This window comes from Macrotis lagotis, chromosome 7 (genome assembly GCF_037893015.1).
Source record: "Macrotis lagotis isolate mMagLag1 chromosome 7, bilby.v1.9.chrom.fasta, whole genome shotgun sequence".
Classification (NCBI taxonomy): Eukaryota; Metazoa; Chordata; class Mammalia; order Peramelemorphia; family Peramelidae; genus Macrotis; species Macrotis lagotis.
The window spans coordinates 131,496,134-131,516,297 of NC_133664.1; the positions used below are offsets into that span (position 1 = coordinate 131,496,134).

Consider the following 20,164-nt stretch of genomic DNA (forward strand, 5'->3'; position numbering starts at 1 on the left):
TGTATCTTCCATTTCTTTTTGTCCTTAAGAAACCAAGGGTCATCTTTTTGTCACAATGATGCACTAGAATAGGATTTTGATGAAGGATAACAACAATGACAATAAAACTATTCTCTTAAACTTGTTATCCATGTGAGAAGGGAGGAGGGGAAAGCAATAATAAAATAAAATAATTCCATCTGGGCAGCTAGGTGGCATAGTGGATAAAGCACTGGCCTTGGAGTCAGGAGTACCTGGGTTCAAATCCGGTCTCAGACACTTAATAATTACCTAGCTGTGTGGCCTTGGGCAAGCCACTTAACCCCATTTGCCTTGCAAGAAAAAAATTCCATCAAAGGCAATGTACAATGATGATCCTGAGACAACTACAACAGTTTTGAAGATATTTCAGAAATTCTTGCCAATTAGTCAATTGATTGATTTAGTAACCTGGCCAGTGTGGTAAAACTGACCCCATGTGTCTAAGAAATTGATGGCATAGAGTTGCAGGTTAACCCTACACAAATTATCATGATGAATAAATTTGACTTAGAGGACAGTGGAATGATTGGCACTTGGTTTTTACTATGACAAGAAGGCAAGATATATCAGGGACAAATGGGAAATATTCATATCATATCCTACTTACAGGAACTGCTTCAGTGCAGATGGCATGTTCTGTTAAAAAGGGCAAAGCAGGAAAATAAAAGTAAGGGAATTAAGACATGAATATTTTCTTTATGTACAAGTATTATGATACAGAAAATCTAGAAATGCATTTCTTTAGCTATAGGCAAGGACCTCATACTTTTTTGGCAATTGTACTTTCTATTCTAAATAACATAATAGCATATTACCAACCAATAGAGGACAAATAAAAATATAAATAAAGATGAACTTTATTCCCTGAGCCTAGATTAGACAAAATGAAAACTGAAATCAAGGAGTTATCAGAATCTAAGACAGAAAAGCTGAAGAATCTGAATACTCAGATTCAAAACAATGAAAATCTTCAGTTAAGGCAAACTCCAAAAACCAACTTGATAATGAGATATAATATTGATTCTACCTTTCTTACCACAAGATACCACATATAACAACTCTCCAAATATAGGCCAATTTATGAGTTCCTGTACTTTCTTCTGTAAATACATGCAAAAATATCGGCTGAAAATAAAAAGAGATACCCCAAAGTCCCATGGATAGAAAGAATAACAGTATAGTTTCAATAGTCATCAAATAAGTTTTGAAAGTGATATAACATACTGTCATTGTTGATTATCACAGTCTTTGACCAAATTTTTCATTCATATATTCAAATTTATAAAATAAGTGCAAGAGCAGTAAAAGCATTGGAATAGTTGATGTTCACAAGGAACATTGTTTTCTATTTATGATACCTCACCAACACAATAATGTTTTTTTCTTTTCTTTTTTTATTTCTGTACAAATGATTTTTTTATACATTATTAAAATATTCTTATTTAAGAGTAAACATAATACCCCATCTCCCCCAAAAATATAGACCCTCATGAGCAATAAACTAAAGGAAAGAGAAAAAAATAAAATAAAAAAATAAAAAAATGTGCTTCAGTCTGTGTTCCAACACCACCAGCTCTGTTGCAGGTGGATCACTTTCTTTATTATAAGTCCAGCACAAAAGCTACTTCTATATTTTTCCACCACTGCCGTTGCTGATCACAACTCCCTCCATTCATACCTTCCCACTACCATATACTGTATTTTCTCTCTCCTTTCACTCTGTACCTCTTCTTAAATGTGTTATAGCATTGCTGAGTGGTGCAACAGACTGATCACCGGCCCTGGGGCCAAGAGGCCCTGAGCCCACATACCAGCCCCTAAGGCCCAGCAACCACCTGGCCCTGTGGTCCAGGATAGGCCATCCAATCCAAGCCCCTTTGCAAGAAGTAAAAAAGAAAATGTGTTATATCTGAACACTCTCCCCTTATGGTCTACTCTCTCCTCCATCATTCACATCCCCTCTTCCCCCATCCCTCTTCTCTCCTTCTTACTCTAGATGTGTATACCCCATTAGGTATGTATGCTGTTTCCTCTCCGAGCCACCTTTGATGAGAGTGAAGGTTCCCTCCTTCCTCCTCACCTTCTCCCCTTCCATATCATTGCAATATCTCATTGTAATAAAAAAAATCTTATATGAACTATTTTAACCTATTCTACCCCTCCTTTCTCTAACTCCCAGTACATTTCCCTTTTAGCCAATTATTCCATTTTTTACAATATATTATATCTTCAAATTCAGCTCTCTCCTGTGCTGCATCTATAAAAGCTCCTTCTATCTGCTCTATTAAATGAGAAGTTTCATATGAGTATTATCAGTATCATTTTTCCATGCAGGAATACATGCAGTTGTTCATCATTAAGTTCCTCATATTTTACCCTTCTCCTCCACTCTCTATGCTTCCCCTGAGTCCTATATTTGAGGATTAAACTTTATGTTCAGCTCTGGTTGTTTCAACAGGAACAATTGAAATTCCCCTGGTTCATTGAAAGTCCATCTTTTCCCCTGGAAGAGGATGTTCAGTTTTACTGAGTTGATTCTCAGTTGCATTCCAAGCTCTTTTGCCTTCCAGAATATTATATTCCAAGCCCTGCAAGGACTTAATGTAGTTGCTGCTAAGTCCTGTGTGTTCCTGACTGCAGCTGCAAGATATTTGCATTGTGTCCTTCTGGATGCTTGTAATATTTTCTCTTTGACTTGGTAGTTCTGGAACTTGGCTATAATATTCCTCAGGGTTGGTTTTTTTGGATCTCTTTCTGTGGGAGATGGGTGGATTCTCTCAATTTCTATTTTTCCCTCTGCTTCTAGGATCTGGGCAATTTTTCCTGTAGGATTTATTTAAAAATGAGGTCAAGGCTCTTTTCCTTATCCTGACTTTCAGGTATCCTAATAATTTTTAAATTATCTTTCCTGAATCTGTTTTCCAGATCAATTGTTTTTTCAATTAGATATTTCACATTTTCTTCTAATTATTCATTCTTTTGGTGTTGAAGTATTGTGTCTTGACTTCTCGTAAAGTCAACAGCTTCATTTAGCTCCATTCTACATCTGAAGGATGTGTTTTCCTCAGAGAGCTTTCTTATCTCTTTTTCCATCTGGCCAATTCTGCTTTTTAAAGCATTCTTCTCCTCAATAACTTTTTGAACTCTTTTATCTATTTGACTTATGCTGGTTTTTAACATGTTATTTTCTTCAGCATTTTTTTTTATCTCTTTGACTAAACTGCTTTTTTTTCATGTTTTTCCCTGTATCACTCTCATTTCTTTCCCCAATTTTTCCTTCTAATTCCATTACTTGATTTTCAAAATCTTTTTTAGCTCTGTCATAGTCTGAACCCAGATCCTATTTTTCTTGGAGTCTTTAGATGCAGAAACTTGTACTTCTTCATCTTCATATTGAGTATTTTGATCCTTCTTGGGATCATAGACAACGCATTTCTCAATTTCTGTTTACTCATTTCCTCAGCCTGTGCCTGGTTTTGGGGTGCTTCCTGAGCTTTTGAGTATTATTGGGACACTGCCCTCCAAGGATCTCAGTGTGTGAAGCTCTGTCTTCCCTCCTGGTCTGTGAATAACCACAAGCACACCCCTCTGCCATGGGGCTAAGGTGGTGGGGTGCCCTGCTGTTCTGTGGGAAGCCTAGAATGTGATCAGGATATGAATGTGGTCAGAGCCCCAAAGTCCTGTTCCAGGTATAGAGGATAGACCTCGGAAGTCTCTCCCCACTCTGCTACCTTTTTTTAGGTTGAGCACTCAAGATTCAGTTGCCTGGGGGCTCCTGCTTACCAGCTCACCTTCTTCCATTTCCTGGATCTGGGCTGCCTCTGCCACCACTGCTCACTGAGTGCCCTGAGGGCTGAGCTTCATGCTCGCTGTGGCAGAGGTCCCCCTCTGATCTTCCAAGTTGTGCCTGGTGCTCACTGCAGGTGCAGGTCAGGAAACTGCCCCAGCTTCCATGAACCATGGTTCCCAGGTGCCCTGGGGCTGCCTACAGGAGGCTGAAGTTCCTTCACTCTGGTAGGCTGCCCCTCTAACCCCATGGAGCAGAGCCTTTCCACTATTTTCCAGGTTACCTTGTTCTGGAGAATTGCCTCACTGGATCCCTCTGTGGGTTCTGACTCTTGAAAATTTTATGATTTTTGAAATATTATGGAGAGAACACCTAGGAGAGGCTCTTCTCCTGTCACTATCTTGGTTCTGCCCCCACCAACACAATATTATAATGGATATCTAAGAAACAGCATTTTTTAAGATAGTTAAAATCGATAATGGTTCTGCTTAGCCTTAGATCTATTATCATTTCTTAAAGAGATGTTGGTTGATTTCCACAATAAAGAGGAAGTCAAACCAAATCACCTTATTAACTCACTTGATGTATGTGAATGTCATCAAGATATACTAAAGACAGTGCATTAATCAGCTCTTTCCTCTTATGGATTATTTCTTCAGTGATTAAAAAACACTTATTTGAACTGAATAAGTGAAAAATTCTTAAAGCATGGCAAGGAAAGACAATGACTGAAGAATCTGGACTTGAATCTGGAAGTTATATGAATCAATAGAAGACAGCATCTTCTACAAATTTCTTGGTATTTTCCAGACAAGACACATTGTACATAAAGAAGTCAAAGGGATGGCTATAGCCAAATATGCTGATATATCTCCTGGCATCCTAAAATCAAATTTAAGTCAGAATAATATGCTTTAAAACAATTAACATTGTGCAATACCAGTCATTGGACACTGTTACAAATGTAAAATAGATCATAAAAGATTTGCAAATATTCCCACAAAACACAGAGCTCATAATAAACCTTGTAAAGATTTATACTTTTTTGCCAAGTCAAATTGATGAGCTTCTTAGAGCACATACAATATCTTAAAAACCTACATAAATTTTGTAGAGAGCAAGCATCATTGGATTTATCAAATACAATCAAAAGTGGTATTCTTCTGAATAAAAGTTGTGAAATAGTTAGGATCCAAGAAGGAATTTAAGACTTTCAATGGGCAATTCTGGATGAACTCAGTCAATAGTGTGCTGACAAAAATGCAATAAACAAATGGCTGTACCTTGCAGATTTTTTTAAACTGAAGATGCTAATTTAGGACTTCTAGAAATTATGGAAGACAAGATTTAAAGATCAAAGTATATTATGCAAGGAAATGGTAGAAATGATGCAACACATAACAATAGGCAATAAACATTTAACACTTAATAAATATATAACATGACACGTTCTGGTGACTAGAAGGATGCAGAAGTTATTTTTCATGGACTGACAGATGACAAATCCCTGAACTAAGAATTAATGAATCAGTAAATATAAAAGAAATAAGGTGTTTTGTCCCAGGACCATTTCTAGCTGAGCCCCAGGGAAAAAGATAATAATGAAATAACTCAAATAGATTTGTTATTTCATTAATTCAAAAATTCCTTCCAAAGAATTGCAACCCATCTATTCCTGTCTATCCATGACCTATGCAGAGTTCACTACAGAGGATCCAACCACTATGCTAGAGGTCTTCCTCATCTCATTCCAATTTTACAAGAGAATCAGTGGAACACCCTTGTCATATGTTTGCTATCAATCATTCCCTTATTTTGCTAGACCAATTAATTTTCTCTTTTTTTTATATAATTCTTTGACAACTTCCTATACATGTGCCCTTCTTTGGGGTTCCTCAGTGATTACATGTTGCAACCCGATCATATAGACAATGAACATTTCCATTGTCTTCTTGTGATGTTCATTTTTAGTTCTCTGGGGTAATAGAATGCTTATATTGAAAAATATTTGAATTTGTGAACCAGTTTTCTTGAGAAAAATAACATGACAAAACACTTTTTCCTTCTGTAAGATTGTCTCTATTCTATACCCTTTGTTGTAAAGTCTCAATCAGAGTAGAATCTCTTTGCAAAATGATCCCAGTCCATCTACTAACAAAGTGATCTTGATAAAGATCTTTTACTTTTATTGTCTGATATAGTATCACAGTGACTCTTGCTATTCCTTATAAGAAAAACCTATCAGCACTACAGGTTAATATGCTTTTAAGCACTTCACTAGCAAACATTCTCATTGAGAACAGGTTAAAATATGGGTATTGGAAATAGGTCATTTAGGCTATGGGTTATTATAAAAATTATGCCTACTTATTAGACAGGAATAGTTTTCACTGGAAAAATAAGAAAGGGGATATTAACAATGGTGAAATTTTGTGTCTACTACTCCAATTTTATTATCCCAAGTGTCTCTTTTTGAAACTGACAATTTTGGGGCTGAGCCAAAATGGTGGAATCTTCTTTTTGAGCTCTTGCAATACAGTTCTCTATAACAACTTTAAATAAAAGAATTTAAACAAATTCTAAAGAAAAACAACAACAAAAAATCAGTGTCATATTTCTAACCTAGGAAAGAAAAGGGAGATAGAGAGGAAATTCCTTGAAGGTGGTAGCAACGAGTGGAATAGTGGCATCCGCGGATGAAAAAAAGAACTAAATTCCTGGCTAGAAAGAGATTCTGGAAGACCTGCATGCTAGAACTGGGAATTTCATTTGATAGTTATCATGGATTATCCATTTTTGAGTCATAGTTCCTGGGAAGGGAGAAGCAGTTATAGTTGGATCCTGCTTGTGTAAGGATAGAGCACAAACTAGGAGTACAAGGACCAGACTTCTCTCCAGACCTTATCACTTTGGAAGCACAAAAAACATATAGTCCCCCAGACCTAACAGTGAAAGCATTAGAAGGACATAGAAGACTGAAATTCATGCTAATCATCCCTGTAAATTCTCAAGAGAGCAAAACCCAACTTTATCATAAAGTCCAAAGTCAATCGAGCAAACAACAAAAAAGAACCTGAAAAGCTACTAAATAACTGGGAAACTCAAGACAAAATATAGAAGACAACACTAACTAAAAAAATCAACATGCAAAACTTCAAAGAAAAATGCAGACTGAAGACAAGTCCAACAACAATTTCTAGAAGTGCTAAAGAGATTTGTTTTTTAAAAAAGAGCAAAAAGTATGAAGGAAAACTGGTAAGAAATAATTTTTTTCTTATAGGAGGTTAGCCATTGCAGTTGTTACCATAATGCAACAATGAATAGTGTCCACTCACATATCTCCCCTTCTCATTTCATACATACATGGAATTTGCTCAAATTAATAAAAAATGCAACATAGGGTGGAGCCAAGATGGCACCTGAAGGCAGGAATTCTGAGAAACTTGTTCCTCCCAAAACTCCAAAAGCCATCAAATTATGACTCTATTTGAAATTTAGAGGGGCAGAATCCACAGAAAGACTAACTGATAAAATTTTCCAGCCTAAGACAATGTAGAAGTTTGTTTCACAGGGACTGGAGGTTGGAAAAAGCATCTGTGAGCACAACCACAACATAGCACAGCCTGGCCAGGTGTCTAGATCCCTGGGAGTGCCTGGGTTTGTGGCAGGGGGGGGGTGGTTTCCAGCCTCCTGACCCAGGGATCACCAGGAACAGCTTGAAGGGATGTTGAGAGAACTCTGCCACACTAGAGTGAGTGCAGAATGAGCACTGACCTCAGAGCAGCCCTGCAGTGAGAACCTGTAGTGGGAATTGGGAAAGCCAGGCTGCACCTTCAGAACACAGCCCATAGATGGTAAGGGGGTTGGGGGAGACTGCAGAGGTCTCTCTGCTTTCCATGGGGCAGGACACAGCTGTTTGCCCAAACTCAGATCCAGGTTGCATTTTGGGTTTCCATACTACCATGGTTGAGCAGGAACTCTCCTCACAGCTTCAGGGCAGAGGGGAAGGCCTATGGTCATTCACATAGCAAAGCACAGGCAAGAGAGCAGTCAGAGCCTCTCATAAGACCTTGGAAGAATCAAAGTTCTTGTTGGTTGTCCCCAACCCCTCCCCGCAAAAGCCTTGGAAGTGTGGTAAATCAGTCATAGGCAGAGGAAATGGGCAAAAGAAAAAGAATCTAACCATAGAAAATTACTTTGGTCCCATGGAAGATTCAGAAGATGACCAAGTCGAAGCTTCCATATCCAAAACATCCAAGAGAAATATAAAATGGGCTCAGGCTATGGATGTGCTCAAAAAAAGACTTTGAAAAACAAGGGAGGTAGAGGAAAAATTAGGAGGAGTAATGAGTGGGATGTAGATAAATCATGAAAACCAAATCAGCAGCTTGGTGAAAGAAATATAAAAAATACTGAAGAAAATAATGTTTAAAAATGAGTTTAGGCCAAAGGGACAAAGCAACACAAAAGGCAAATGTGGAGAAGAATGCATAAAAAAGCAGAATTGGCCAGCTGGAAAAGGAGATAAAAAAGCTCTCTGAAGAAAATAGCTCCTTCAAATGCAGAATGGAACTAAAGGAAGCTGATGACTATGAGAAATCAGAAAGAAATAAAACTGTTCCAAAAAGACCCAAAATTAGAAGAAAATGTGAAATTATATGATTAGAAAAACAACCAACCTTGAAAACAGATCCAAGAGAGAGAATTTAAAAATTATTGGACTACCTGAAAGTCATGACCAGGAAAAGAGCCTTGACTTCATTTTTCAAGAAATAATACAGCAAAATTGCCCTGAGATCCTAGAAGCTGAGAGTAAAATAAAAATTGAAGGAATTTACCAATCAGCTCTTGAAATAGATCCCAAAAGAAAAACTTCCAGGAATATTATATCCAAATCCCAAAACTCCCCAGTCAAAGAGAAAATACTAAAAGTTTCCAGAAAGAAACAATTCAACTACTGTGGCTCTATAGTCAGGATTACACAGGATCTGGCAGCATCTACATTGAGGGTTCATAGGGTTTGGAAGGCAAAAGATCTTGGTTTACAACTGAGAATCAACTACCTAGCAAAACTGAACAGTCTCTTTCAGGGGAAAAGATGGACTTTCAATGAAACAGGGGACTTTCAAGTTTTCTTATTGAAACACCAGAGCTGAACAGAAAGTTTGATCTCCAAGTACAGGACTCAGGTGAACCATAGAGAGAGCAGATGAGAAGGGTTATAAGATGTTGAACTTTTTGTATTCCTGCATAGGAAGAATATATACTGATAACTCATATGAACTTTCTTTTTCCTTCTAAGAATAGTTAGAAGGAACATATATAGAAGGAGCTGAATATAATGGTGTAATATAGTAAAAAGATGGATTCAGTGGGTGATAAATGAAAGTACTTGGAGGAAGAGAAAGGAGAGGAAGAAAGGGCTAAGATATTTCACAAAAGTCAGGAAAAAAGCTTTTTCAGTGGAGTGGAATGGAGGAAGGCAAGGGGGAATGACTGAGCCTTCATCCTCATCAGAAATGGCTCAGAGAGGAAATAACATGAACACTTAATGAGGTACAGAAATCTATCTTACCCTAGAGAAAAATGAGAAGAAAGGGATGGGATAAGGGAGAATGGGAGGAGGGAACAGGGGAATAGGTGATAGAAGAGAGGGAAGATCATGGGAAAGAGTACTCAGATACAACACACTTTTGAACAGGGACAGGGTGAAAGGAGAGAGAAAACAGAATAAATGAGAGTGGGAAGGAATAGAGTGGAGAGAAATACAGCTAGTAATAGCAACTGTGGGAAAAATATTGAAGCAACTTCTTTGGTGGACTAATAATAAAGAAGGCAACTCATCCCAGAGACAGAGCTGTTGGAATTTGAACACAGACTGAAGTACATTTTTTTCTCTCACTGTTCTTGAAGTTTCTCATCTTTTTCGGGGAATGGGGATTTATGTTTACTCTCACAACAAGATTATTGTAATAATATAAAAAATATAAAAAATAAAAAAAAGAAATTTCTGGGGGATGGGGCAGGAAATGCAACACAGATTATATTCAGGTTTTTTTTTGCTGCTTGGAACAAGCATGTACCTCACCAGTCTATCCAATTTGGTTACACATTTAATTGATATGTGTATTGATAAGATGCTAAAGTTTATAAGCTACTTTTATCAAAACAGTCCTGTGATTTAGGTATTAAAAAGTATTGTTAATCCTCATTTTATAAAAGAAGAAATTGGTTCAGAGGAATTAAATAACTTGACAATGACGACACAGAAAGCTTCACAATAGGGAATTCAAATTAGGTCTCTCCTGAGTCCAAACACCATTCTGCTTTCACTCTGTCCTACTGTCTTTATTTGGTGGAGAGGAATTAGGAGGGGTTCTAATCTATGATTTCAGGAAAATTTTCTTATTCCAATGAAGATAATTCATCTATGCCTTCTAGTCTTTGAGAGTTGCCTGAAAATATTGAGATTAATTGCATTAATGGTAATATGACCAGTGATTTTTAGGGGGTAAAACTTGAAGTCAGGTCTTTCTGTCACCAAGGGCAACAGGTTATCTACTATTCCAAGTTGCCTATAGATATAAATATAAACATATGTACACATAGTACATATATCCATTTATATGTATACACACACACACATATATATATAAATATGTATGCATATATATATATACATACACAGGGATATGCATATATAGATGTGTATATATATTTTGAAATAGTATAACTCACTCTTTTATAGTAAAATGCTAGTGCAAAATCAAAATAAAAAGGACCCTAGTAACTTTTAAATATTAGAATTGACAGGCAATAATGACTTATATAATCATAAAACTCCCTTAGTAGCCAGAGAAAATTATAAATTAACCATGCTTCAAAAATTTAAAGATTTTTAAATCCAAGACATAGCTTCACCTGAAAACACTACTTAGAAAATTTAAATTACAGTTCCTGTTTTAACAGCTGAATTCAACAAATATTGCCTTTTCATATTTCCTGTTCTTAATTGCACTTTTCTCCTCAATATTTTATTACAGGTCTAAACTTTGAGCTGTATTTTCAACTGACAAACAAAATAAACATTTATTGAAAAATCACTTATGTCAGGCCTGTGTTTCCAATGGTAAGATTAGTTACCATATTTCTAGACTATTTCTCTTGCAGTGTCTCATATTGTGTAACAATGTTATATTTGATAAATTCTCATAAATATCCATCAGAACTCATTAGTCAGCTAGCCATGAGGATTCTATGCAAACAGATGTGTCAGAGAATAAAATTTCAAAATATTTATCATTGACTCCTGTATTGATATAATTAATTTTCAGATATTTGAGTATCTACATTAAAGAAACTCTAAAAATATCATCTTTGTTTTTTTAAAGTTTAAATGAGATTACACAAAAAATATTTGAAGAAGACTGAATGAAAATTTTCCAACCAGAAATTTTCTCTAATCTTTCCATCACAGATCAGTTTCCTGTTCTTGATGTTTGAAATATAGTCCTATGACTGATTAGCCATGCTAACATACCATAACATGAAAATATGATTCTTTATTAGTACTCTAGGGAATTCATATCCTTTCCCAAGAGTCAACTAATTTGTATCTAATTATTTCATCACAGGTGGTCCCCAAAATCTTAAGGCACAGATCAAATAAATTTCACACTCATCAACATAAATACAATGATAAAAAATAAAACAAAACAAAAATATGAAAAAAGGTAATGAAGAAGGAAAAGGAAATTCATTTAGAAGGAATCTATACTTAAAGAAAAGAATTTGTAACTTAGCTTTCCAACAAGGTTGAGAATATTAGCTTATGGCTAACAAGAATTTCAAGAAAAAGAAAATTACCTTCCCCTCTCCTATTTTTAAACTCCTTGGAGAAAAGCAAAATGGGAAAGGCAAATGATTTCACTGGTATTTTCATTACTCTGCTCTGCCCTATTGTACCTTGTAATTATTCAGTTTTGTCTGACTCTTCTTGACCTCATGAATTATATTGTCCGTGGAGGTTTTCTTGGCAAAGACAGTGGAGTGATTTGCCTTTTTCTTTCTCTATGGATTAGGGCAAACAGGGTTAAGTGATGTGCTCAGGATCTGAACTCAGAGTGACCAAGTCCCATTCCCACTGAATTCAGGAAAACCCTGGTCACAAAGAGAAGAGAATTTCAAGATATTTATGAATGGAAAGTTTCTTTAGTGGACAAAAAGAAGTTTTAATGCAGCATTAATTCATACAATAGGGCAGCAAGGTGGCACAGTGGAGAGAATACCAGACCTAGAATCAGTAAGACTCATTTTCCTGAGTTCAAACCTGATCTCAGACACTTATTGGTTGTGTGAACTAAAGGTTCACTAAAAGTGAACCTGGGTAAGTCACTTAACCCTGTTTGCCTCAGTTTTCTCATCTGTAAAATGAACTGGAGAAAGAAATGGCAAACTGTCTAGTATTTTTGACAAGAAAACCCCAAATTGGGCTATAAAGAGTTAGACATGACTGAACAAAAATTTTTACAATATTCCTTAGAGATAAGCAGAGTCATTTGTTATTTGTATTTTGAAGATCACGATATATAGGAACAGAGGTTAAACTTGGCAAACTCTTACAGCAAATAAAGGAAGAAATCAAAATGAGGACTCAAATGTCTTGGAATCTAATATAGTAGTCTAGCCACCACATGTCCTATATATAATATTTAGCTTTTTCAGTATCATTTATTTTATTGAATTTTTTTTGGCATTTGTGTAAAGTACATAGCTCTCTTGTTTTTCTTACTTCAGGCAGACTAATTAACATGTACAGTACTTAACACGTGAATATTACCAGTACTTGGTGGTTTCAAGGGTGTATAATAAATTATGTAGTACTTTTATTTACTCTAAATGAATGGCTATTTTCTTCACATATATCATCATCAGTCTATTCACCAGCTATACTAATACATGACAGGAGTAAGCAGGAGAACCCTTGATCAACTTTATGAGTTTCCTAATCCATTTGATGAGATTATAAGGCATGTACTTTTGTTAGAAGAGTATATCTCTAAGGAATTAGATGTCCATTCTAATCCCTAGCTAAAATAGCTGCTGGTAATTCTCCAGTGATTGGAGCTGTTTTCTCTACAAGATTCTGCTGTCCTAACGCTTAGTTGACAATGATTCAGTGTAGCTCTGTTAGGGCCCAGAGCTCATTCTTTGTAACGTCTCATTTAGACAAAGGTAATCTCAGCAAGGAATTTGAAGAGGCACATCAAATTGGGCAGGGTTTCTTCTTATCACCCTTGCCACACACTAATATACAGTACCTAGCCAAAGTGAGCATCTTGCCATTTGTCCTGAAGCTGCAAATTCTTCTATACTGGCATATCTTGTTTTATTGTGTTTCACTTTATTATTCTATGCAGAAATTGCATTTTTAAAAAAATAAATTGAAGATTTGTCATGGAGCAAAGCTATTTGTGCCATTTTTTCCCCACAATAGCACATGTACATATTGTGTCTTGTATCGCATTTTGATAATTCTTGCAATATTTCAAACTTTTTCATCATTATTTTATATGTTATAATGACCAGTGATCAGTGATCTTTGATATCACTATTGTAATTGTTTTTGGGCTCCCTGAATCATACTCCTAAAAGATAGTGAACCTAAGTATTTTGTGTATTCTGACTACCCCACTGCCTGTTCTTCCACCTCCCTCCCTCCCTCCCTTCCTCCCTTCCCTCCCCTCCCCCTCTCTCCCCCTCTCCCTCTCTCCCCCTCTCCCCTTCCTTGTATCTCCTTATACCCTGAGATACAATAATATTCAAGAATATTACATAAAATTATTTGATAAAGCATAAAGTAGCAACATTTGAGAGGATTGACTTCACTTCTGAAATATGTTCTACTGTGAGTAAAATGCTACCAAATATGGGTGGCTAGGTGGCTCAGTGGATAGAGCACCAGCCCTGGAGTCAGGAGTACCTGGGTTCAAATCCGGCCTCAGACACTTAATAATTACTGTGTGGCCTTGGGCAAAGTCACTTAACCCCATTGTCTTGCAAAAACCCTCACTAAAAATGCTACCAAATAGTATTGCATGCTAGAGAGAAATATTTTGTGAAAGGAAGAGCCAATTGCTGTGGCAAACTTCACGGTTTATTCACTTTTTTTTTTTTAGGTTTTTGCAAGGCAAATGGAGTTCAGTGGCTTGCCCAAGGCCACACAGTAATTATTAAGTGTCTGAGACCGGATTTGAACCCAGGTACTTCTGACTCCAAGGCCGGTGCTTTACCCACTACGCCACCTAGCCTCCCCCGGTTTATTCATTTTAAGAAATTGTCCCAGTCATATTAATCTTTAGCAGCCACTACCCTGATCAATCAATACTGAAGCTTAGATGATCTTTACCATTTTATTTAACAATGAAGTATTTCTAAATTAAGGTATGTTCTTTATAAAACACATAATATCACACACTTAATAGACTACAGTATAGTTATAAATGTTGCATTTACTGGGAAATGAAATAATTAGTGTGACATGTTATTGCATTATTTGTTTTATTGTGATGGCTTAGAACCAAACCTGCAACATCTCCGTGGTGTGCCTATACCAGGAACAGTAACCCTTCAGGCAAGGACCTCTAAAAACCCTGACAACTCCATCTATAATGAATTAAACTTTTGGGACCCACATTGGAGTTGAGATAGCTGGATTGAATGGCTACTTTATTTACAAAAATTTTCATGTGTATTTTCATCTTTTATACTCACATATGGCAGAGGAGGTCAAATCTCACTTCAGACTCTTATTTGTAGATGGTTTCAGAATACAAGACCAATGCTTCCTTCCTCCTACTCAGTCATTTATCCAAGGTATTAGAGTCTAGTTGATGTGGGCATCTTACTTACAGTCCTACTGCTGATACAACCTCCCTTTTCTCTACCCGCTTTCTATGTTTTACATCTGGCATAGGAACTGAGATAGAACCTCTATATTAATAAAACCTGTGGTGAGTGAGCAAACTCTACCAAGTTTTAGAGGGTTGTGTGGAGCACTTAGAAGTTAAGCTATGTGTCCAAGATTACAAAGCTAGAATGTGTCAGAGGTGGAATTTGAATTCAGGTCTCACTAGTTTTGAAGCTACAATTTTGAACCCTACACCACCCTGCTTCTTGCTCGGAGAGCAGTAATCAAATCAATATTACCAGTGCTCCTAGAAAGGCATAGGCAGCCAACCTACTTCCCTATGATTCTATTCACTATCATGTTGACTGCCTGGAGCAAGACCCAACTTCCTAATACATGTTATATTCCAATTACTTTTCTTTACTCATACTAAGGGCCAAGGAAACAAACCCATTTACTTGCTCTCCCTGTCATCTCTCTCTTTTTTTACAGGTTTTCTCTTGTGACTAAAATGTACTACCTTTTAGGATATCTAATTTCCTTCAAAGTTTAGCTGAAGCAGAACTTTTCTGTCATTGATATTATTGTTATTCAGTTCTTTTAGTTGTGTCTGATGCTTCATGATCCCATTGGGGCTTTTCTTGGTAAAGATACTGGAGTGGTTTGTCATTTCTTTTTCCAGCTCATTTGACCATGAGGGAACTAGAGCAAACAAGACTTGCCTGGGAGTCACATATCTAGTAAGTGTTTGAAACTGGATTTGAACTCAGGACTTCCTGACTTCAGGACCTTTGTTCTATCTACTGCATAATCCTATCCATGCTATCCTTGAAATTTCCTTATATTTCCTTATTTTTGTTTTTTTTTAACTCAGGTTTTTAACTTTCAATGTTTTGTGTGCTTTTGCACACAACTGGATCAAGTAGAAAGATAACCTTGTTTGATTATGTGAGGAGTTACAGATGGTTCAAGACAAATGGAAACATATTCTTTATTTTTTCTTCAAAAGAGATACTTGTAATTCCAATCTCTTTTCAGGGATAGACTAATGGAAATAGAGAAAAGATTTATAAAACAGGAGAATGTAGAGAGAGGAGATGGCACCTATGTTCCTGATTTTTAACTTGCCTCCCTTGAGACTTTGGGGAATATCCCCTTGGATAAGATGAGGTTCTCTTGCTTGAGAGAGTAAGGATCTTCCTGATTTTCAGTTTTCCCATCTGTAGATGACATACATCTTAGGTCCCTTTTAGGTATAGATCTATGATTCTATAAACATTTTTGAGTGACATGCTCAGTTTCTAAAGTTAGGAAATTTCATATTCTTAAAAGAATAATCACTGCTATGATTTTTCACAATCATAAGTTATGATTTTTCATAACTCCCCACAATCACAACTTGCTGTAATACCACATCTATTATATTTTAACCATCCTAAATGAAGAAGTGCTCTCCATTTGGAGAAGAAACTCAAAAAGAAAGTTATTAAGCTTCTTCTTTATCTGTCATCCTAATCATGACTAAAAAAATACTCCCTCAAATTTCTGCTTAATCTAATATCACATACTACTTGTGAAAGAAAGACATTAGTTATATAGTAGGTAAAATTAAAGTACAATTTAGATGATTATACATTGAATTTCTATAAGTTTTTTGTGTTCAAATATTGAAAAAATAGCTAATACTTTCTCAGCATACCAAATGATGAGCTTATAATATCAATAAATCAATCCTATAAATAATGCCCAAAGATGCATTTTAGCCAAGAGCTTCAATTTATGAATAGTGGACTCAGAATATTAGAGAGAGAGATAAGTTTTCTTCAACATTCAGCAACCTTTGACTTGTTGGTTAAATCTGGCTTGCCACCTGCTTTAAATTCACTTTTCAATGTAGTCCTAGTTTTCCAATCTCTGGTTGTTTTATTGAATCTATTCATTTTATGGATGAAGAAACTGAGGTCCAGAGACGTTTACTCATCTAATTTATGAGACTGCCCCATGCAAGACAACCACAAAAGCTAGCATCTAGATTGTGGTTTAAATTTTACAAAATAAGTTTGCCTTGCCTTTCTAGTTCATTCTCTCTCTCTCTCTCTCTCTCTCTCTCTCTCTCTCTCTCTCTCTCTCTCTCTCTCTCTCTCTCTCCCCTCTCCCCTCTCCCCTCTCCCCTCTCCCCCAATAACTAGTGGATTTTCTAAGAATCAAGAGAAAAGAGAATGAAACAAAAATGATTCAAGGACTATTTAACAATTTGAATCACAAAAAGTAAAAAGTCAAATTATAAAAGTGATTATATTCTAATATCTTTTTCTTTACAACATACCTGAAGTATTATGTGATGCCAAATGTAATTTTCTCTCATTTTATAGACAAATTAGGTGAGCTTTGTCAAGTTTTGAAGTGATATGCCCACAGATCACATAGGTCACTGATGGTCCAAATGTCAAATCTAATTGTTCTCAAATATGTTGTTCAATGAAATTTGCTTGATAATGTTTTAATTCAAGGTCTTTCTTAAGTTTTGGATGAAATTTTGGAAAAATCCCAAGGCCACTTCCTTTTTTCTACATACATTTTAAAAATTAAATTAAATTTTTTTGTTACATTTTAATTTCTGAACTGTTTCCCTTCTTCCTAACCCAGCACTAGAGAAGACCTCATATATATATATAATATATAAAATGTGTATATATGTATATCACTATATTTATACATACATGTACATGGATATATGTAAATACAGTTACACACAAATACATATATATGTACTTATATATGTGTATATATACATATATATATATATATATATATATATACATATATATATAAAACCATACTATACATACTTCTCTCTGGTGATGGATAGCATCTTCCTTCATAGGTCCTTTATAGTTGATTTGAATATGTTTAATGCTCAGAATAGCTTAATCATTCCCAGTTATTCTCTGAATAATATTGCTGTTACTATATACAATGTTCTCTTGGTTTTACCTACATTAACCATGGTCATTTCCAATGTTTTCAGGACTACATTTCTAAAATTTTGGGGTAGTGATGTCCATGTGATCCATTGCAAAGTGATTTAGCAAATGACTGCCTCTCTTGTCTCTGCCACCAGCAAGGATGAGGTCACCCTATGTTTTGGTCAATTGGTTGAAATTTGGGAATTTGAATTGAGGTCTACAGAAAATGCAGTAGTGATATTGGGCCAGAAATCACTTTTTTTTACTTATATTTTTTCAAGGTATTTGCTCTCAATGATAAGGCTACATTTGCATCTCTGATCTCTTTTTTTTTCGTGTATCAAAAAGGGGTTTTGAGTACTAATTATATGCTTCCAACTTTTTAAGTAAAGGAGATCTTACAAACAATTAAAAAGACCATGTTCATCTCATAAAAAAGCTACAAGTGTGGAGAAGGCTGTATTACTTACTTTAGGTTAATATGCATCTCAGTCTGTGTGCTCGATTCACTAATTAGAGATGTCTGTCAAATGCTACACAAAGCATGCCTATCAAGAAGAATGTATTTCCAAGAGATCAGCTTAGAAGCTTCACTAAAGGAAAATTCAGCCTAGTGAGGTCCATGCGAGACCTGCCCAGGAATGTGAAAGAAGATCAGTAAGGTTAGTATTTAAGAGCAATGCCATGCATCCAGTATATCATAAGAGAAACAAAACTCACAAGCGGAACTATGTGGTTTCTTATGCTGAAATACAGATGTCAGTTTTAATAGCAGTGTCTACTGTAGCTGCAGTTGATAAACTCAGTTGTTCCACGCTGCCAACTGCTAGTCAACGTGGCACGCTCCCACAATTGATTTCATGCTGAAATGACAGTGTGGAAATAGAGCAGTTGGGAGCTGGGGTACAGTTTCAATATCAGCCTACGTCTGGCAATAAAAGTTCAAATTCCAAATCACTAAAAATGGGTCAGAAATTTAAAAACACTCCTGATAACATAAATATAGGGATCATAACTCAATCTTTTTTATTGGCACATATTGAAAAACAAAGCCACATATGCAAGAACAAATGCAGTGGTGTGATTTTCGATGCCATAATGAGGATAGTAATTCACTTTTTCTTAGTGTTTTAAAGTTGGCAAAATGCTTTTCTAGGAAAGTGAGTATTTGTTAATGTATGTGTTTGTGTTACAGATAGTAGTGTTCCTTCTTTTGGGACTGATACCTACCTTTCTTCCTCCCAGACAGTGCTGTAGTTGATTCTTTGACAGGACACTGTACTGGCAGTTATGAGGCTGCCATGTTATTTCTCTCCAATCACAGGTTCTATTGTCTGAACAGCTAAGGCATGGTACAATCCACTGTCCTGTGGGGATAAAAAGTTGAACTTCTTTTAAATTTCCTTTCTCCTAATGGAATTTTTGTTTTAATTCAAAATTTATTTCTAATTCATTTATTTATCCATTTATTCTACACTTTTAATGCATATAATGCATATACAATATAATGTTTTGTCCATTGTACTTGTACAGATATATTCCAGTACCCCCCACAAGAATGCTCATGTTTATATAGATGCTTCAGATAAATTTTAAAGGTTAATAAGCTGATTCATTAGCAAATGTAGAATTTTTTTGCTGTTTTTTTTTTAATTTTCACTGCCAGAAACAGAGAGAATGAATTTAAAATATTTACTGAATGACTATGCATCTTTTTTTTTGGAGGGGGGAGGACATTTACCACCATCCCAATCTGGCCCTAAATTTTCATCTCTGTTCCTAGTGTAGAAACTGCCTTTATCTTTGTAGATCTGAAACATCATCTATTAGAAAGTTTCCTTGGGTGGTGAATGATTAAATGAATAGGGTAGGTCTTGAATCAATGTTTTCTTAATTCTGTAGTAGTTCCTCTATTCATTTTGCTACACTACCTCCTCACTGAACAATCATGTTTTAGTAAAAGAACTTTTCATTCGTCATTAGTTTTTTCTTTTTTTCTCCCAATTGTATTATTAATCAAACACTCTACTTTTGAACTAGAGTTGACCACCCAAAGAATATTTTTACTAATTCTGTCTTTGACCTTTGAGATTATGATGTTCCAGATCAATGTCCCTAAAACTTAGTCTCTTTGCTTTGCTTTTCATTATTTCAGTTGGAGAATCCTTCAGTTACTAGAAAGTAGATGGAGATTTCATTATAAAAATGACTAAGTTATAGGCACTTATGAAAAAGATAAAATATGTGAATTTTGTAATTGGGGGTCAAAGTCCCTTTGAATGTTTCATCTCTGTGAGGAATTCCTAGTGTGGAAACTTCTTCTATCTTTGTAGATCTGAAACATCATCTATTAGATGGGGTCTACTTTAGGTGAATTAGCTTAAGGAGTGGTTCCTAAGAAAGGTAAAAATAGTAAGAAACAAACAAGTTATGGTTTAGGTATATAAGATTCATTTTAAATTAATACCAAGGAGGAAAAAA

General features: G+C 35.7%; 1 protein-coding gene across 1 annotated transcript in view; it reads right to left on the reverse strand.

Moving 5' to 3' along the window:
- The window catches only part of CPED1 (cadherin like and PC-esterase domain containing 1), a 407,812-nt gene that overhangs the window by 31,536 nt on the left and 356,112 nt on the right, over window positions 1-20,164 (reverse strand). Inside the window, exon 19 of the mRNA XM_074193820.1 lies at window positions 18,914-19,050. Within this exon, the coding sequence (XP_074049921.1) occupies window positions 18,914-19,050 (137 nt within the window). The remainder of the gene's footprint in view (window positions 1-18,913; window positions 19,051-20,164) is intronic.